General features: G+C 42.5%; 1 protein-coding gene and 1 long non-coding RNA gene across 4 annotated transcripts; one reads left to right on the forward strand and one right to left on the reverse strand.

Moving 5' to 3' along the window:
• Positions 1-324: 324 nt before the first annotated feature.
• Positions 325-4,531, reverse strand: LOC139551187 (uncharacterized). The gene is made up of 3 exons (XR_011670218.1): positions 4,166-4,531; positions 3,170-3,309; positions 325-2,755 (listed from the first exon to the last, which is right to left on the reverse strand). It is a non-coding gene; the product is annotated as an uncharacterized lncRNA (long non-coding RNA).
• Positions 4,532-6,528: 1,997 nt separating this feature from the next.
• On the forward strand, positions 6,529-18,832 carry saga (S-antigen; retina and pineal gland (arrestin) a). Of its 3 annotated transcripts, XM_071362630.1 has the most exons (16): positions 6,530-6,636; positions 6,974-7,053; positions 7,738-7,798; positions 8,340-8,384; positions 8,618-8,817; positions 9,131-9,190; positions 9,388-9,455; positions 10,157-10,292; positions 12,053-12,137; positions 12,577-12,649; positions 12,810-12,947; positions 17,069-17,146; positions 17,256-17,270; positions 17,407-17,459; positions 17,606-17,615; positions 18,368-18,832. In XM_071362630.1, exons 2-16 carry the CDS (start codon positions 7,006-7,008, stop codon positions 18,474-18,476), a joined length of 1,179 nt encoding a protein of 392 aa, XP_071218731.1. In that variant the 5' UTR covers positions 6,530-6,636; positions 6,974-7,005; the 3' UTR covers positions 18,477-18,832. The 3 variants fall into 3 exon arrangements, with proteins under 3 accessions (XP_071218730.1, XP_071218731.1, XP_071218729.1); XM_071362628.1 differs by lacking the exon at positions 17,606-17,615 and having other exon boundaries at positions 6,531-6,636; XM_071362629.1 differs by lacking the exons at positions 17,256-17,270; positions 17,606-17,615 and having other exon boundaries at positions 6,529-6,636.
• Positions 18,833-21,172: the final 2,340 nt, after the last annotated feature.

Consider the following 21,172-nt stretch of genomic DNA (forward strand, 5'->3'; position numbering starts at 1 on the left):
TTCCATTTTAGTTTATGCCTGCAATGTAAAAGAGACAGAAGAATGCATGATGGAGAGGGGAGCAGTTGCTTCACGAGGTATCTCTACCTGAAAATACATGATCTAAATGACTGATAGTTAGTATTTAGCAGTCATAAAAGTATGCCTTATTTACTTTGAAGAACTACTAAAATAGGGATTTTGTCAGTCATAGCCAGCAACTCTATAGAAAGGAGGTGATTACTTGTAATTATATAATAAAGTAATCAAAGAAAACAAATGTAATATACACAATAACTGAAATGTTTTATTAAAGTAAATTATTGTGAATAGATGATAGTTAAGTGATAAGCAGTAATGGGCAGTCACTACCATCATGGGACTTTTATTAATTGTTATATTCTTGTAACGATCTTCATCTGAAGAACAGGAAAGATCGGACCAAAATGCAGCGTGGTACGTGTCCATGTTAAATGTATTATAACTGAACACTAAATACAAAATAACAAAAGTGAAACAACGAAAATCGAAACAGTCCTGAAAGGTGACACAACACAAAACAACTACCCACAAACACCAGGTGGGAAAAGGCTACCTAAGTATGGTTCTCAATCAGAGACAATGATTGACAGCTGCCTCTGATTGGGAACCATACCAGGCCAAACACATAGAACTAGAAAACATAGAATGCCCACCCCAACTCACGCCCTGACCAAACCAAAATAGAGACATAAAAAAGGAACTAAGGTCAGGACGTGACAATTCTGTGTTGTTACAGCATTCAACCCACATAATGCGTAGAGCATTTAATGTAAAAGATAATAATTGAAACCTAAATTGAAAACCTTGATATATTTTTTGAATAATCGTAACGAAACCGATCTCAAAAAGCACTAACTGCTCAGCACTATTAGCATTATAAGCTCTCTTTTTACACGAGGCAGTGTTGTTCAGTACAGTACAATTTCATGATCGTTTTGGCCGTAACGGGGCTTGCTAGTAGCACTTCAAGCTAAGCTAGCTAAGTTTAGCTAGCTAGCTTTGTTTGCTATACCTAAAATGTACTGTAGTCTAATGGAATAGCTAGCTAGCCTCAGTACATCTCATTAGGTGCAAAACTGGAGAAATGTTTTAATGACGATGACAAAGAATAAAGGAATGACTTTGGCTTTATGACTCATATTAGTCTTGGAGTGACTATACCTGTATGTTATAGCTAGAGTCACAGGTCCCAGTTTTGGGACTGGTGCAGCAGATAATAGTTCCTGTAACACAGGATAAATGATGAAACAGGAGAACGTGGCTTCTCTTTCAAAGGTTCTCTCAATTATGAGAACACACAGGTGCAGGATCGCATATAGTCCCAGTGCGAAGCTAACACGTCTCACTGCCCCTACTGGCCAACAGTAGTATAAATGCATCGCAATGGCGAGACCTTGGAGGACTGACATTTCAGTAAAAGCATTCTTCCCCAATACAAAGAAACAATACATAAACACAAATGTGACCATACATTATGTGTACGTCACACTGGCTAGCTATGTCTGTGAGATGTCTCATATTCTACATCATGCTGATACAGTAGGAATACAGACAGTACACAATGATTGCCCATGAATGTCTAATAGTTTTTTTGTCTTTCTCTCACAGACAATACAGCTTGGATACAAAGAAGTTGATGACTCTCAAGAGATGTGAAAGGTCCCATAACATCTTAGGGCTAGGCCCCTTTTTTCTCCTCTTCCTGTCTGAAAACATGCCCAAAGTAAACTGCCTGTTGCTCAGGCCCTGAAGCCAGGATATGCATATAATTGGTACCAGTCTTTCTCTCAGACAGTACAGTACAGTACTTGGATACAAAGAAGTTGATGACTCAGGGGAAGATGTGAAAGGTCCAATAACCGCAATAAAAATGACTCACTGCACCACTAAAAAACACCAAATATCAGTATTCCCTTTGCAGAACTGTAGTATTTATTATAGGCGTTAGTAGTATATTTTTCCGCTACTGTATATATGTCATACATTGCCGTAACTGTTCCTGCATACTACTGTGTAAACTCACCTCAGTCTCCAGAGCAAATACTTTGTCTTGAATACAAGCCATGTCTACTTCTTTGCTATATCGACAGACTAATCAACTGTTTTATTGAAACAAGTTTACTTACCAACAAATGAAAGTTTAAGTGATACCCTGCAACATTTGTTTTAGCAGTAAGATTGTAGCTAGTTTATCCAAATACATTTTGTGAATATCGCAATAAATTGATCCAGACGTTGAAGTCAACTCTTTACTGGTTTCTGATGCAGCTGGTATAATTTAGTCACTTGTCAGTAAACATAAAAAATTGATTATATAAAACACCATTATACATATGTACAAGAGTTAGCAATATCTATACCACAATGCAGTTGTGAATACTAGGCATACTAGGCATTCTATATTGTACTACAACATACAGTAAGTCTAACTGTATATGGATGTTGTGTTAGTTGTTTGTTCAAAGCAGGTTTCAGAATGGTTCAGCCTGTGAACCTTGTCTTATGTTGGTTAATAGCAGCTGGTTTAGAAGACTTTGGCGCAATGGCGATGTTGGCAAGGATTTTAGGTTTAGGGAGCTGTGACTCTGGCTCCTTGTAGGCAACCATCTGGTCCTTTCTGCACTCCACAGCTAGGTGGACAAGACTCTCGCTGAAGTGGTGGGTTCTGGGCTCGTACACTTTTTCACCACCAACTGCTTCGAGCTCTTGCAGAACATTTGTTTGTACTGCAAGTCTCCTCGAAAGACATTAAGACGGATCATTAGGATGTGTAACCATACAAAATACATGTTCATCTGTAAACAAAAAAATGGTACAGTAGACTGATATTTGTTTTGTTGCACTCAGTCAATAATGGGCCATTGAGATGAGCTGTTAGCAAAGGTGTGTAAAGTTGGAGGGGGGCTTGACTTGTTGACAGTCTAGTCGTGTATTGTTGTGTATGAGCACCAACAGCTGTGCTGTTGAGTAGACAAGCACTGCCAACCATAGAGTAAATAGGCTAGAAGCGTACACTAACAGCCGCTTTCCACCGTGCCAAAGAACTGACTGCAAGGGTGTGAAACGTTTTAGGAGCACTTGGCTTGTAGACAGTTTAGTGTATTGGTGATTTTGTTTTCTAAATAGGATATTGTGCTTTCATAAATACCTTTGGCTGTGCTGGATTGTTTCCGAGTCAGATGATGTTGAGCTTGAGCTTGTTCTCGGCTGAAGGCTTTCATCCAATGGGTCTACAGGCTCTGTACTACTGAAGCTGGTGTCAAGGTCGTCATCAGCAGCAGGGTTAGTCTGTAGGAAACACAGTAGTCAGTAATTAGCTAACATTTTACTACCTTATCCCCATCACTACACACTCAAACAAGGTACTATATCCACCCACCCCCCTCATGTCAATAAATCATGCCTACTAACCTTCACACACAATACCCACCCCCAACAGACATCAATCCATCACCCACACCATTCCCTTCTTACTAATACCTCCTTTTCTCCAATTTAGACTTTGTCTTGCATGAACAATACAGAGAAAACTACAGTAGACAATGTAGCCTACTTGTAAACACACTAACTATGACAACAAGACTTGGTGTGGCAGGGTAGCCTAGGTCTTGGAGCGTTGGACTAGTAACCGAAATCCCCGAGCTGACAAGGTGCAAATATGTCGTTCTGCCCGTGAACAGGCAGTTAACCCACTGTTCCTAGGCCGTCATTGAAAATAAGGATTTGTTCTTAACTGACTTGCCTAGTAAAATAAATGAAACACAGACTATGTTATTGCCTAGCTCCAGTATATGTATTTGCTCATTGTGGAAAGATTTAGCAAGGTGAATTAAACTAGTTGATGCCGCTGCAGATGTTGATGGGATCGAAATCCAAATAGAACACATAGCCACGTTAGCTTCTGCGGTAGTTAGTTAGCTAGCTAACGGTGAGATACGGTCCGGTAGGCTGTAACCTAACGAAGCTAACGTTAGCTTGCAAAGTTACAAATCACACCGCCAGATCGCAGCTGGCTAATTACATTGATTTGCTTTGGAATGTCTAGACAGCCTATTCTGAAAGCTAGCTAACTAGGTTTTGGTTTAGTTTTTAAAAATGTAGCTAGATCGCTAGCTCGTTAGCTAGGTAACATTAGTTATGTTACCTCAGCTATACTTATTTTCTGTTGGCTGATCAGATCCCTCCTCTTTGAAGTGAATAGGAAAATTGATGGAATAGCATCACTTTACAACGTTCGACCTGGCAACCCCATCAATTGAGATTACAGTTCCGTTTCGAAAATCCTCTTGCTGAAAGTGCTGGCTACAAATACAGACATTTTGATATTTCTCCACATCAACTGGATCCACCTTCACCGGGGCGGTACTATGTCCTGAAATCGCTATGAATTTAGGATATTGTGGTTTGCTTAAAACCAGGCAATGTAGATGGCCCGTTTCTACCGCTGTGATGCAGAAACGCTTCTATTTGCGTGTAGTGAAGAAATTCTCTAGTTTTATGACACAGCATATTTTAAGAACATATGAATGAACATATCCAGCGAAATAGAGCAGCAGTGAAATATCCCTTTAAGGAGTTTTACAACAATGTTTGTTTGATTTGAACGGTTTTAGAACAGTTTTAGAGCAGTTTGGTTTTAGTTTTAGAACATCTCACGTTGGGTGCTGGAGTTTCCAAGATTCAACATGTTTTTAGCTAAAGACGTGCAACGAGACAGAACTGTTTAGCCAATCAGAGAACAATGCGCTGACATTCTGTTTTAGCCAAGCAGCTAGCTAACTATTTTGCTGCACACAGCTAGCCTAGCTTGCTTATATTTATATGAGAAGTCACAAAGTGTGCCCAGTTTCTGTTGCATTTATTTCAGGACACTCGTTTGCTATAACACTTGACTACAGCAAGTGGCAACTTTGTTTCATCACGTCATTTTAAAGAGGCACCATAACCATGGAAACGGTCTCAACTGCACGTCTCATCTTTTTGATCTGAATGCCCCGTCTTTAAAGGCCCTGCCTGGTCAATCCGACTTCTGCATTGGCCGTGCAGCATTGACAGTGATACGGCCTCTGCAGAAGTCAGGACATTCATACTTCTTGCTCTTCGTGGAGCAGAGCTGTGAAGGAAGTTGTCAAGGAAGTGAGTTTGTGTTTATACAGGACCCACCGCCTATCGTCAACCAATCACGTAATGCGGATCTATACGGAGCCTTCCGCATTGTTTAAACATTTGGGAGGCGCACGGCGATGCGGAGGCTACGCAATTATGTCACACCATCCACAAGGCGCCTCCGACAACATTGTCGGATCAAGCATAAGTTGGCTCTTAGTCAGCTGTTGTACAACACAACATTCTAAAACGAGCTTGTTTTGTCTCGTCTCATGTCAGCTGTTCTATCTGAACTGGGCTTTAGAGGCATTAAGATGGAGTAGTGTGTTTATATGTGTGTCATTTGTATGTGTGCTTCTGATTATGCAAGTGAAAGTGTGACAAGGGGGCCATTTTGGCGTATGTGTGTCTAGGTGTAGGTGTGTGAATGTAATCCCCAGTGTAATAACAATGATTATTTTCCTCTGCAGGCACTAATCCCCTTTGCCTCCCCGTAGACCTTAGCCCTCACTCTGCAGACAGAGAGAACACAGGATTACAGCTTTCTTTCTGTGGGTCTGTCTGTCTCTGTGTCATCTCAGACCCGATGAAGGGTTGAAATGTTGTCAGTGAAGCACACATGAATATATTGCAGTGTACAAAGCCTCTTTTTACATTTTCACAATTTAGCTTTCACATTGATATGGTCAAAATATCCTTGTTTGAGTCGACAAGGCCCATTAAAAACCCCAGAGGTTAATGCCGCTGACCTGGTGTACCTAAGCCAGAGTTGGCAGGGGTTTGAATCCAACCCACTGCCCTTTTACGCAAACTTCTCCTACCTTTCCTCTTAACTCCACCGTCCAATAAAAATATGGGACTGCCCCATTTTTTACAGGGATAGCTCAGGATTTTGGAAACGAGGCCCTTTATCTACTTCCCTAGAGTCAGATTTACTAGTGGATAACATTTTTATGTATCTGCATCCTTTATAAAGCAACAACAACCCTCACCCACATATGCAAGACATTTTGCTGTAACAACACAACTGTTTCTACTAACCAAAGCCTTGATTGAAGACTACGATGAGATGATTAGTAGAATCAGTCATGCTGGGTTGTACATCAGTGGGATAAGGGGAGGGTGTGAGGCTTTTTATCTGCAGAACGTGAGGAAGAGGAGTAGCGCGTGACTCCTGGCTAATACTGGAGAGTGTGTCCTCGTGCCAGAGGGACCTCACACTATCTGTGTGTGTGTGTGTGTGTGTGTGTGTCTCTCTCTCTCTAATCCCACCCTGTGCTGAGCAAAGGGGAACCAATCCCAATCCGCTCAACTAGGTACAGTGGGCCCAGGAAGTCTGTGTGTGTACATACGTGTGTGCGTGAACATATCTGTGTGTGTGTCTAAGTGTCATTGTGAGGCAGAGAGACTCACCTGATTGGTCAGGGAATACATTGACGGACACAGGGTACAAATACAAGTCCCTCCACCACTGTTCTCCTCCGATTGTCTCCTGCTCTAGCAACACAGGTCTGTTTGTGTGTGTGTGTGTGTGTGTGTGTGTGCATTTTAAGTGTGTATGCAGTCACACTGGGCTACTGTAAATGAAACAGTTTGTTACAATGATGGATAGCAGTTAGGCAGGGAGGGGATCGATGGGAAACAATCGTATTGGATGCTTGTCAGGGCTGAGATGTCATTTATTTATTGTATCGTATTTATTAGGATATTCTTTACTTAACTGTAAATACCGGGTGGTTGTTCAAATTAATAATGGCATTAGTAAAGAAAGCATTGGGGATTTGTCTAATCAATTATTTCTCTCCCTCTCTTCTCTCTTTCTCCCTCTCTCTCCGTAAACCCATAGATCTCATACTCATACTTTTCCAGTTTGCCACCATGAGTCCCAAGAACGTCATCTTCAAGAAGATGGCCAAGGACAAGTCGGTGAGTGTGTGTGTGTGTGTGTGTGTGTGTGTGTGTGTGTGTGTGTGTGTGTGTGTGTGTGTGTGTGTGTGTGTGTGTGTGTGTGTGTGTGTGTGTGTGTGTGTGTGTGTGTGTGTGTGTGTGTGTGTGTGTGTGTGTGTGTGTGTGTGTTTGCAGGTATGCGTGCGCATGTGTGTCTGTGTCTGTGTGCTAAGCATTATTGTTAGAGTGGCATAATGCAATACTAACAAAATATGACTATTCTTGATATTTCACACATGGACTTGTATTCGACAAGGAAACCTAACAATAGTTCTGCTCACTTAGCACTTACATATCCCTCAGTAGTCTCTTTCCACGGTTGCTTGTGTCAAGCGGCTGTGGAAAGAGACTATTCACTTAGAAATGTCATGACTGTGTTGTCGTTGGCAAAGTGATGGCGCTAACGGGTGACACGGATGAAGCCATGCGTATGACAGATTACATTGAGATTAGATTAATGTATTACTCCTCTGAGGTGTGTGTGTGTGTGTGTTAAAGGATACGCAACACATTTCCCCCAAGGATAAACTGCTTGCAAGTGGGTTTAGAATGCTGTGAAAGTGTTTACATGTGTTTATGTGTTGTGTGCATGCATGCGCTAATGTGTTGACATAATTCCTAGTGAAGGACTCAGGTATGATTTTATGTTTTGTACTTGATCAGGTTGGAGTATACATGGCGAAGAGGGACTTTGTGGATCGTGTGGACTCTGTCGACCCAGTGGGTAAGCGCAGCTCGTGCTCTCTTCGTCAATTAAAACAACCCGGCCCGTGAACCAATCGGCAACTCAACAAGTCAGAAACGAACCAATCATTGCACATCAAACAATCTCACACGCAATTGATCAAATGCTGACAGATCTGGCTGAATCTACATAACAGATGACCTAGGATGTCGGATTTTCTCAAAGGTCACTTTTGAGGTCAGAAAACATCTGACAAACGTAGATATTGTAATGTCCCTTTAATTGAAACCCCTCATTCAAACGGCTTACTGGATTCACAGTATTGCTTTAGATAAGAGCCTTAGCAATAAACACTTACATCAATGTAATTAATTCTTCAGAGCCTTTGGCCAGGAATCAATCAAACGCAGATAAACTACCTGCAGATAAACAACCAATGTGATCTCCACAAACCTCTGAGAAATGGCCTTTAGAAGTCCATTGCTGTGCACCCGTTGCTAATCTGCATCGGTTTGAATCCTGGCCGCTGTCTTGTCTAATTCTGTCAATTCTAACCTATGCTGTTCTTCACTCACAATAGATGGTGTCATACTGGTTGACCCTGAGGTCCTCAAAGGAAAAAAAGGTCTGCATCTCACCAAACGTGTGCGTGTGTGTACATGGGCAAGTGTATGTGCTTGTGTGCGTGGAACAGGGTTGGGCTCCATTTTAATTGAAGGCAGAAAGTGATTTGAATTAAAAAATCATATAAAATGGAACAACTTTTAAAATAAATAGCTTTTACTTCAACTTTTATTGATAGGCCATTGAAAATAGCAGTACTTATTAATGTAATCATATATCTTTGACGCCCCCTAGCGTTCGTCCAGCTGTCCTGCACGTTCCGGTACGGTCGTGAAGATATGGACGTGATGGGAATTGCCTTCCGTAGGGAGATCTACATAGCCATCCGTCAGGTGTATCCGCCCATACAGGACAGGGAGCAGTCCACACACACCAAGATGCAGGGCAAACTGCTGCGCAAACTGGGAGACAATGCCTTCCCTTTCTTTTTCGAGGTGAGAGCCAAGGACCTCAAGAGATACCAACCTTTTATTGTACATGCACGTTGCAAATTAAAAACACATATACATGTCAAGGAAAACACAAAACTCACATAGGCCTACTCGCCTCATTACACACACACACACACACACACACACACACACACACACACACACACACACACACACACACACACACACACACACACACACACACACACACACACACACACACACACACACACACACACACACACACACACACACACACACACACGCCTCTCGTTCATCTTAATTACATTTTTCTGTGTCTGTGTGTGTGTTTCAGTTCCCTGATAACCTGCCTTGTTCAGTGGGTTTGCAGCCTGGCCCTAAGGATTCTGGGAAGGTAAGGATCGTGAACCTTGACCTGGTTGTCTCTTACATTGCTTCATTTTATTATGTGATATTTGTTCATTATATTTGAAATGCATATACTGTATTTTGTACTCTGAGAATCTTTACATTGTGACGATTGACGTATACAGTTCATATAATCTAAAATGTATCTCTGATTGTGAGCAAGCTCTGTTGTTGTCTTGGTAGCAATGTGTCGTGGAGTTTGAGGTCAAAGCCTTCAGTGCGGAGAGCCAGGAGGCCAAAGTACGCAAACGGTCAGTGGAGTTTTCTCTGTCCCAAATAACCCCCATTCCTAACCCCGAGTCTCCACCATCGGCCCTGGAGAGCTGCTTTAACAGAAATAGCCGGTTGTGGCTCTATATCACAACAAACTTTGATGGACGGTGTCACGAAACCAATAACTAGCCTACCAATGTTGTTGCACTTGCTTTGTTTAGGGGTCCTAGGCCTAGTTACATGGTCTGTAACTCGAATGAATGTGTGCATTTTTGTGAGAAATCAGCATTTGAGGACCATGTTGGATGCACATGTGCCCAGGGAGACAGCCCTTTAGGCAAAGGGCCAGCTCCTTCTTGATCTCTTGGTCGGCCAGTCCAAACTGATTATTATTTGTTCAGTTGGTGACAAAACAGAAATATGTAGAAAAGGAAAAATACAAAAGGCATGCCCAAACTAAAGACTCAAAAACAAACAAAAGGCCTCATGGACACCAAACTAAACCAGCAGCCTCACGGCTTTTCCAGCTGGGTCAGTGACAATCGCATAATTGGCAGCACCTGTCTCCTTATCAACCAGGCTCAGCACCTGGACACGGTTCCCTTGGGGAATGGAGTGTGGAATTGGTAGTGAGCTGTAGCGTGCTGTCTAAACTACCTAACATATTCCATAACAATGGTTCTTTCTCATCCATTCCCTCCCTTCCTCTCCCCTTCCCCCTTCTCTCCTTCCTCGATAGGAGTACAGTGCATCTGATGATCCGGAAGCTGCAGTATGCCCCGGAGAATAGCGGGACGGCTCCCTCTGCGAAGACCACCCGTGAGTTTGTCATGTCCGACAAGCCCCTGCACCTGGAGGCGAGTCTTGACAAGGAGGTGGGTAGGATACCATTAGAGTCAACAACACATCACTGGCCTTAGATTTTATGCATTTGCTCATAAATGATTAGTGAAGCATCTACAGCGCATTCAGAAAGTATTCAGACCCCTTCCCTTTTTACACATTTTCTTACATTACAGCCTTGTTCTAACATGGATTAAATCGTTTTTCCGCACACACCTGTCTATATAAGGTCCCACAGTTAACAGTGCATGTCAGAACAAAAACCAAGCCATGAGGTCGAAGGAATTGTCCGTAGAGCTCTGAGACAGGATTGTGTCGAGGGACAGATCTGGGGAAGGGTACCAAAACATTTATGCAGCTTTGAAGGTCCCCAAGAACACAGTGCCATCCATCATTCTTGAATGGAAGAAGTTTGGAATCACCAAGACTCTTCCTAGAGCTGGCCGCCCAGCCAAACTGAGCAATCGGGGGAGAAGGGCGTTGGTCAGGGAGGTGACCAAGAACCCGATGGTCACTCCAGATTTCTTCTGTGGAGATGGGAGAACCTTCCAGAAGGACAACCATCTCTGCAGCACTCCACCAATTAGGCCTTTATGGTAGAGTGGCCGGAAGTAAGCCACTCCTCAGTAAAAGGCACATGACAGCCCTCTTGGAGTTTACCAAAAGGCACCAAAGGACTCTCAGACAATGAGAAACACGATTCTCTGGTCTGATAAAACCATTGAATTATTTTGCCTGAATGCCAAGCATCACATCTGGAAGACACCTGGCACCATCCCTACGGTGAAGCATGGTGGTGGCAGCATCATGCTGTGGGGTTGTTTTTCAGCAGCAGGGACTGGGAGACTAGTCAGGATCGAGGGAATGATAAGTGGCGCAAAGTACAGAGAGATCCTTGATGAAAACTGACGCAAGAGCGCTCAGAATCTCAGACTGGGGCAAAGGTTCACCTTCCAACAGGACAATGACCCTAAGCACACAGCCAAGACAACGCAGGAGAGTGTTTGGGACAAGTCTCTGAATGTCCTTGAGTGACCCATCTAGAGCCTGGACTTGAACCCAATAGAACATCTCTGGAGAGACCTGAAAATAGCTGTGCAGCGATGCTCCCCATCCAACCTGACAGAGCTTGAGAGGATCTGCAAAGAAGAATGGGAGAAACTCCCCAAATACAGGTGTTCCAAGCTTGTAGCTTCAAACCCAAGAAGACTCAAGGCTGTAATCGCTGCCAAAGGTGCTTCAACAAAGTACTGAGTAAAGGGTCTGAATACTTATAAATGTGATATTGCATGTTTTTATTCGTAAAACATTTACACAAATTTCTAAAAAACAGTTTTTGCTTTGTCATTATGGGCTATTGTGTGTGGACTGATAAGGGAAAAAAACGATTTAATACATTTTAGTCAAGGGGTCTGAATATTTTTCGAATCCACTACATATAGTGTTTGTTGAAAGTGGGACCAGCGGTCGTATGTATTAAGAGTAGGATTTCCTATATAGGATCAGGTCCCTCCTGTCATGTTATCTTATTCACTGTGATCTAAAATGAAAAACTGATCCTAGATCAGCACTCCTACTCTGAGACGCTTGATACACACGACCCCAGCTTTTACATGTGCTGGGGCTTGTTCAATGGGGTCCAACATTTCAAACATTGCTGGTATAAATGTTATTTATAGACCTTGGACAAAGCCTGGGATTTTTTCAGAGTTCCATATGGTCATATGGCCACAACAAAAAATTGGCCGCCACAAGGAGCCCTCCTCTCTGACATGATTTCTTTCCCTTGCAGATCTACTACCATGGAGAGCCCATTAATGTGTGTGTCAACGTCACAAACAGCTCCAACAAGAATGTGAAGAACATCATTGTCTCTGGTAAGGAAAGACCAACACATGTGGCAAACTTTCAAAAAGGACACACATGCGAACGAACAAGATATCTACTCTATATTATATCAAAACTGTAACAAGCAATACCCCGCCATTTGCAAAGCACCAGATGTAAGAACACATCATGTTACCCTTATTATATTGCTGAATGATTTGTGAAGTGTCTATGTAGGCATTATAAAGACTTTATGGGTCCTGTGCAGCTCAGTTGGTAGAGCATGGCACTTGCAGCGCTAGGGTTATGTGTTTGATTCCCCACGCGGTACCAGTACGAAAAAACTTGAAAATGTAAGCACTAAGTCTGGATAAGAATGTCTGATAAAATGTAAAAATGTTATGAAGCCTGACTCGTGCCCTATAAGTTAGTCTTCAAAGTGTGACTGGAGATGTCATACTCATTCTATCTCTATATTTTATTTCTCAGTGGACCAGGTGGCCACTGTGGTCTTGTATTCCAATGACAGCTACGTGAGGGCAGTGGCCTTAGAGGAATCTGGGTAAGCATCCAGCCTTTGAGTGAATACATGTTTAATCTGCACTAAACCACAATGGGAAATGATATTTTAATCATTGGAATCAGCTATGCAGTGTGACTGCAATACATACAACCTGGAAAGCACCCCAAAATGTCTAACTCGGACTCTCCCATTGGTCTAGGGATGCTGTTGCTGCTGGTGCAAGCCTGAAGAAAGTGTACACCCTCACTCCCCTATTGGTCTGCAACCGGGAGAGGCGGGGCATAGCTCTTGATGGCAAGTTGAAGCATGAAGACACTAATCTGGCATCGTCGAGCATGTGAGTATCCCGTCAGTCATCGCCAGCTAGTTAAACAAGTGGTGATGCTGGAGGACAATCTGTGTCGTGTTCATTAGGACACTCCGTAGAAAACCATTTGGAAAACGAGAAACGCTTCTTACTGGACAAATTCAAATAGTACCTCCCCTTTACCTTTTCGCAACATTTTCATTCGTTTGTGCCTACTGAACACGACTATGGAACATTCAGATATATTGTGTAGAACAGACATCCCAGCAAACCAAAATTGTTAGGTCACTCGTTAGGTCATGTCAAATGTTCTCAAAACACAAAAAATGTCCAGTCGTGCTGATGATTATACACTGAACAAAAATATAAACGCAACATGTAAAGTGTTGGTCCCATGTTTCATGAGCTGAAATAAAAGATCCCAGAAATGTACCATATGCACAAAAAGCTTATTTCTCTCAAATTTTAGACAAATTTGTTTACATCCCTTTTAGTGAGTATTTCTCCTTTGCCAAGGTAAACCATCCACTTGACAGGTGTGGCATATCAAGAAGCTGATTAAACAGCATGATCATTACACAAGTGCAGCTTGTGGACAATAAAAGGCCACTCTAAAATGTGCAGTTTTTGCACACAACACAATGCCACAGAATTCTCATGTTTTGAGGGAGGGTGCAATCGAATAAGCCCCCACTTCCCGATTGAATAAACCCCCATTTCCCTCCATTTTGCTAGCAAACGTGCTATCTTTGGACAATAAAATCTACGAGTTACTGGGAAGATTAAACTACCAACGGGACATTAAAAACTGTAGCATCTTATGCTTCACGGAGTCGTGGATGAACGACGACAAAATCAACATACAGCTGGCTGGTTATACGCTGTACTGGCAGGATAGAACAGCGGTGTCTGGTAAGACAAGGGGTGGCGGGTCTATGTATTTTTGTAAACAGCTGGTGCACGATATCAAAGGAAGTCTCGAGCTATTGCTTGCCTGAGGTAGAGTATCTCATGATAAGCTGTAGACCACATTACCTACCGAGAGTTTTCATCTGTATTCTTTGTAGCTGTTTACATACCGCCACAGTCAGAGGCTGGCACTAAAACAGCATTGAATGAGCTGTATTCCGCCATAAGCAAACAAGAAAACGCTCACCCAGAGGCGGCGCTCCTAGTAGCCGAGAACTTTAATGCAGGGAAACTTACAGAAATTTGGTAAAACGGATATCAGCATGTTAACCAGAGGAAAAATAACTCTGGACCACCTATACTCCACACACAGAGACTCATACAAAGCTCTCCCTCGCCCTCCATTTGGAAAATCTAACCATAAATTTATCCTCCTGATTCCTGCTTACAAGCAAAAATTAAAGCAGGAAGCACCAGTGACTAGATCAATAAAAAGTGGTCAGATGAAGCAGATGCTAAGTTACAGGACAGTTTTGCTAGCACAGACTGGAATATGTTCCAGGATTCCTCCGATGGCATTGAGGAGTACACCAAATCAGTCATTGGCTTCATCAATAAGTGCATTGATGACGTCGTTCCCACAGTGACTGTACGTACATACCCCAACCAGAAGCCATGGATTACAGGCAGCATCCGCACTGAGCTAAAGGCTAGAGGTGCCGCTTTGAAGGAGAGGGAGACAGCCTATAGGGAGTAGGTCAGAGACCTGGCCGTGTGGTGCCAGGACAACAACCTCTCCATCAACGTGATCAAGACAAAGGAGATGATTGTGGACTACAGGAAAAAGATGACCGAGCACGTTCCCATTCTCATCGACGGGGCTGCAGTGGAGCAGGTTGAGAGCTCCAAGCACACCAAGACAGTTGTGAAAAGGGCACGACAAAACCTATTCCCCCTCAGGAGACTGAAAAGATTTGGCATTGGACCTCAGATCCTCAAAAGGTTCTACAGCTGCACCATCGAGAGCATCCTGACTAGTTGCATCACTGCCTGGAATGACAAGTGCTCGGCCTGTGACCGCAAGGCACAACAGAGGGTAGTACATTACTGGGGCCAAGCTTCCTGGGCCTCTATACCAGGCGGTGTCAAAAGAAGGTCCTAAAAATTGTCAAAGACTCCAGCCACCCTAGTCATAGACTGTTCTCTCTGCTACCGCAAAACAAGCGGTACCGGAGCGCCAAGTCTATGTCCAAGAGGCTTCTAAACAGCTTCTATCCCCAAGCCATAAGACTCCTGAACATCTAGTCAAATGGCTACCCAGACTATTTGCAGTGCCTCCCCCCTCAGCCCCTCTCACCCCCTCTTTACACCACTGCTACTCTCTGTTGTCATCTATGCATAGTCACTTTAATAACTATCTACATGTACATTCTACCTCAAAAAAACAGTGCCCCCGCACATTGACTCTGTTTTGGTACCCCCCTGTATACAGTGGCTTGCGAACGTATTCACCCCCCTTGGCATTTTTCCTATTTTGTTGACTTACAACCTGGAATTAAAATATATTTTGGGGGGGTTTGTATCATTGGATTTACACAACATTCCTACCATTTTGAAGATGCAAAATATTTTTTATTGTGAAACAAACAAGAAATAAGACAAAGAAACAGAAAACTTGAGCGTGCATAACTATTCACCCCCGCAAAGTCAATACATTGTAGAGCCACCTTTCTCAGCAATTACAGCTGCAAGTCTCTTCGGGTATGTCTCTATAAGCTTGGCACATCTAGCCACTGAGATTTTTGCCCATTCTTCAAGGCAAAACTGCTCCAGCTCCTTCAAGTTGGATGGGTTCTGCTGGTGTACAGCAATCTTTTTCGTCATACCACAGATTCTCAATTGGATTGAGGTCTGGGCTTTGACTAGGCCATTCCAAGACATTTAAATGTTTCCCCTTAAACCACTCGAGTGTTCCTTTAGCAGTATGCTTAGGGTCATTGTCCTGCTGGAAGGTAAACCTCTGTCCCAGTCTCCAATCTCTGGAAGACAGAAACAGGTTTCCCTCAAGAATGTCCCTGTATTTAGCGCCACCCATCATTCCTTCAATACTGACCAGCTTCCCTGTCCCTGCCGATGAAAAACATTCCCACAGCATGATGCTGCCTAACCATGCTTCACTGTGGGGATGGTGTTCTCTGGGTGATGAGAGGTGTTGGGTTTGCGCCAGACATAGCGTTTTCCTAGATGGCCAAAAAGCTACATTTTAGTCTCATCTGACCAGAGTAGCTTCTTCCATATGTTTCGGGAGTCTCCCACATGCCTTTTGGCGAACACCAAACATGTTTGCTTATTTTTTTCTTTAATCTTTCTGGCGCAGGCGTTCCACTAGCGACCCACCTCAACAACATATATATATATATATATATATATATATGGTATGGGCATAATGTGTCCAAACCTTTGACTAGTACTGTATATAGACATGATGTTGCATGAATGTTACCAGAACACATTTTTTCTGTTCTTTAAAAGGTTCCCAGAATGTTTCATTCAGGTGAGTTTTTGTGTTTTGGGAACATATAAACAGTATATTTTGTGATGTCCCCATAATGTTCTCACCAGACTGTTCCCACAACCTAATGAAACATTCTGGGAACCTTTTAAAGAACATAAAAAATGTCTTCTGGGAACATTCATGCAGCATCAGGCAAACGTTTTATAAAAACATTCTACACTGAAATATATATATATAAAAGCAGCATCCAACAATTTAAAAGATTTTACTGAGTTACATTTCATATAAGAAAATCAGTTATATATATATATTTTTTTTTTTAAATGGAAAACATTCTTTGAATGTTTATGGGATGTTATCCTAATGTTAGATAAAACCCTAACTAGAACTTAATGGGAACCTTATGGAATGTTCCCGGTTTGCTGGGATTTATCTCTAAACAAATAATCATGCAAGCTCTATTCTTGTCATTTCTATCTGCAACGTTCATGGCGTTGCTTCCTGAACACAAATGTTATCCCTTATTGAAACGTATTAAAGTGGCAACACTTTCGGGTGATACAAGTAGCCTTTTTATACTGGTGACTTAATTACACGTCTCCACTTTCTTCTTTCTTCATTTCCATTCCTTTCACCTCGTTCTCTCTCTCTCTCCCTCACCCTCTCTCTCTCTTTCTCTCTCTCGCTCTCTCTCTCTTTCTCTCTCTCTCTCTATCCTGCCCTACAGTGTTAAAGAAGGTGTGCTGAAGGAGGTTCTAGGAATCCTGGTGTCATACAGAGTCATGGTTAAGCTCATCATCGGCGGGTCAGTCCACTGTGTGTGGCGCGTTTGTGTTTGACGCTTGGGTTTGTTATTGGTTATGTTCATTATTTTGTATGTTTAATACGTTTTTTCCTCTTTTATGCTTTCGTAGAATAATGGGATCTAGGTATGAGGGCTTTATCTTCTTCAGCATTGCATTTCTAAGAGTGTGTGTGTGCAGTTGCGCGTGTTTGTGTGAGTGTTTGTTATGGTTGCTTATATTATATGTGCGGTTAATCTGTATCCTATTTGTTTTACTTCAGTGAGGTGGGAGTAGAGCTGCCACTCACACTGATGCACCCAAAACCTGACCTAGGTACAAATCTTTTTATTTCAAGATGTGGGCATGAGTGCATGTGTATGTTGCATTTTTCTGAAGCTTTCAAGGCTTCACTCCGTAGTCCAAAAGTACCTAACCCATGAAATCTAATCACTCGTGTTGTTATCTTTTGCCTTCTGAAGTGAGGGAAAGGTAAAATTGGATTATTTTTCCTCTATGTCTTGCTTCGAAGTCATATGTGATTACATGATTGATCAATTGCGATTCTGATCGCAAGTACAATTAATCCGTGGAGGGTGTCATATTCTGAACATGCACCTGGACACATTTAATCTCTCTATCTGTCTTTCTCTTGTTTCTCTCTGACCATGCCTCTGTGTCTTCCTCCTCTTATCTTTCTGTCTTTCATTTCTTTCTGTCTGTATTTCCGCTTATTTCCAATCACTGTTTGTCTGTCTTTCTGGCTGCCTACCTGACTCTGTGTGTGTGTGTGTGTGTGTGTGTGTGTGTGTGTGTGTGTGTGTGTGTGTGTGTGTGTGTGTGTGTGTGTGTGTGTGTGTGTGTGTGTGTGTGTGTGTGTGTGTGTGTGTGTGTGTGTGTGTGTGTGTGTGTGTGTGTGTGTGTGTGTGTGTGTGTGTGTGTGTGTGTGTGTGTGTGTGTGTCTAAACACCTGTCTTGTCTGTCTTTTCATACACCTACCTTCTTGCTTATCTGTCTGTCTATCTGTCTTCTTGTCTTGCCACCTCTCTGGCTTTACGTCTGTCTGTCTGTCTGTCTGTCTGTCTGTCTGTCTGTCTGTCTGTCTGTCTGTCTGTCTGTCTGTCTGTCTGTCTGTCTGTCTGTCTGTCTGTCTGTCTGTCTGTCTGTCTGTCTGTCTTCTTGTCTTGCCACCTCTCTGACTTTACATCTGTCCGGTTGTCCATCCACACATTTGTTGGGAGCAGCGAGCTGGAAGAGGAGATGGTGTTTGAGGAGTTCAAGCGCTCCTACCTGAAGGGGATGCCCGATGATGAAGAGGAGGGCAACGTGTCTACAGGAGACGCCGCTTCCTGAGCAGGGCCCCTCGTCGCTGGCCAGGCAGCCTCGGTCACAGCACCCCTTGTGGTTGCCTCCAGTACTCCATGCAATGAGGATGGAAAACGGAGATAGTATTGAGTAAAAAGTATAACGATAGCAGTCAGAACAATTGTGGTTAGGTGTTTGAGTCACCCTTAGAGGTAGTTTAGAACATTGCTGGTGGATGATTTATAGTTTATTCACAAAGCTTAGGGGGTCTGTATTTCAGCCTCACCATCAGTAGACTCTTTCAGCTTTGTAATCTGCAGGATTTCACTCACTCTCTTATGGTCACTGTGAGCACAGGGTAATGTAACATCCATCCCTGTCTTTAATAAAGAGTTTGGCAGCGATGTTGTGAGGTGAATGGTGGCCATTTTGAGTCATGTAAAAGATGCTCTGTTACATTGACTATTATTAGCGTTATCTAGTAGATAAAAGTGTAGTGCACTAGATAACTGGGCATATATTTGTGCTTGCAGTGAAGACCAACTGTCTTGTACTGGCGTTATGGTATTAAAAGCTAGAGATGTTCTCACAAAAGCTATAGTATTACATTTTCATAGCATCCTTTCATACAGGGAAGATACTTTGTCAACGCAGGCTTTACTCAGCGGGGGTTGGATTAAAATCTACCTGGGAGGCACACTTTTAGAAAAAAGGTACCATCTAGAACCTTATAGGGTTCTTCAGCTGTCCCCATAGGAGAACCCTTTGAATAAACCTTTTGAGTTCCATGTAGAACTCTTTCTACAGAGGGTTTTACATGGAACCCAAAAGGGTTATACCTAGAACCCAAAAATATTTGACCTGGACCCAAAAAGGTTTCTCCTATGGGGACAGCTAAATAACCTTTTTGGAACACTTTTTTTGTAAGAGTGTAGGGCTGCCTCACAGGTGTTGTTAAGGGCATATTTGTCCCTTGTGCTTCAACAAGTCACACACAAATAAGTATGAACGACACAGACGGACGCACGGTCAAACCAATCAAAAACAGACAAAGACCGAGAGTTTACATTTTATTTAGGCGAGGATGAGCAATATACAGAACAAAACACAAGCAACAACCGTAAAATCCATGTACTACAAATCACAAAACAACATACTGTATCGACCTGTATCACAATGCATCATCAATCACTTTAGATACTATTGAGGAGTATACATCTGTTCCAAAAACCACCTGTACCAAATTCCATAATAGCCCAATGTCTCCTAAATTGCAAGGAGCCTTTTTCAAGAAACTAATTATTTTGCCATTCAGGGACATGCAGTTTATTCTGAGGTCCATATGCCATCAAAACATGTTTCAATACCCTTTTGCTTTCACTGAGTCTCAATTCACCCAAATATAGTGTAAGTCAAATATAGTGTAAGGTTACTTCAAAATTCAGTCAATCAATATCCGAACTTAAACAACTAAGACGGATAATCATTTTGACTGTATGAATACATTTTTCTTATGTCGTCCACAAGATTAATACATTAATGAACAAAAATGGTGTGGGCATAGAGAGGAAGGTCTGCAACAGGATACGTGTGCTAGCTGTTTTTAAAGCAAAAGCTGTGTGACTATCTGACGTTACCTGACCATCGCTCCAGCTAGCTAGCTTTCGACCAGGTTAGTTATAAATAAGGGCCACCAACAAGTAATGTTAGTTAGCTAGCTAGCTGACTTCCTTCAATGCTTGGTGGCTTTACTGACAGACAACAGGGAGATTATATGTAAAGCCACAAAGCATCGAGCTAAAGGCTAAAGATAGCTAGCTATCATACCAAACAGGTGTGTGTGTGTGTGCTTGCGTGTGTCCGTCTGTACACTGTACAAGGATTGTTCAAGACTATCCAGCCCCAGCATACACAGCTTGGCACACCAAGTTTTGACCATTACACTGCAATCAAGTGAGTATTAATTAATTATCAACAATTGTCTATATGCTGTAGGTAGCTAGGTATAGGTAGTCCTTTCCTCCACTTAATAATGCCAGAGATGAAAGTCATTAAGATGGATCGGTCAATTGTTCAACCATTCAATTATTCTCAATGGTAATTAGTAAGTATAGGTGAGTATGTCTTCAGATAAATAGGTGGGTATACTGAGTATGCCTGCGTATAGCCACCGCTACACCTGCACCACTGGGTGAGATTGAAGTTGTCAGTGTTGACAGTGACACTACACATATAAGCAGGCACAGCACTTCTGCCATCCCCTGCCTTGCATGGTATGACGTTGTATATACTAGAGATCTCAAACTACACTCTGGACCTTGAAGCCAGTTCCACTGTCTTTTTTCCCTCTGAGTGACTGATTTATACCTGGGAAACCAGGAGGGTACAATGAATTATCAGGCAGAACAGAAAACCAACAAGCCCCGGACCTCATAGGGTAAGAGTTGAATACCCCTGTACTAGAGTATAATTACATATTTCCCTCTGTTTTTCTAGAGAAGGACCCGGACAGTATGTCATGTATTTGACTTTGTGTGTAGAATATTATTTCTCCATAGAGAAGCTGGATGCAGAATTACAGTACCTTACAATCCCTCACATCCTACACATGTTCAGTAGAGAAGAACATCAACAGACATGGAGCTGTTGCAGCAGCTAGACCACACCCTACAGGTAACACACACACACACACACAGGAATCGATGAGCACACAAACAAACACATGGTCATCATTTCCAGATAGA

Source organism: Salvelinus alpinus, chromosome 23 (genome assembly GCF_045679555.1).
Source record: "Salvelinus alpinus chromosome 23, SLU_Salpinus.1, whole genome shotgun sequence".
NCBI classification, from domain to species: Eukaryota; Metazoa; Chordata; class Actinopteri; order Salmoniformes; family Salmonidae; genus Salvelinus; species Salvelinus alpinus.

Excerpts from the sequence above, each read along its gene's own strand:
- saga (XM_071362630.1), top strand. The coding sequence starts at position 7,006 with ATGAGTCCCAAGAACGTCATCTTCAAGAAGATGGCCAAGGACAAGTCG. Across the intron at positions 9,191-9,387 it reads GCCCTAAGGATTCTGGGAAG|CAATGTGTCGTGGAGTTTGA; the intron begins GTAAGGATCGTG and ends TTGTCTTGGTAG. Across the intron at positions 10,293-12,052 it reads AGGCGAGTCTTGACAAGGAG|ATCTACTACCATGGAGAGCC; the intron begins GTGGGTAGGATA and ends TTTCCCTTGCAG.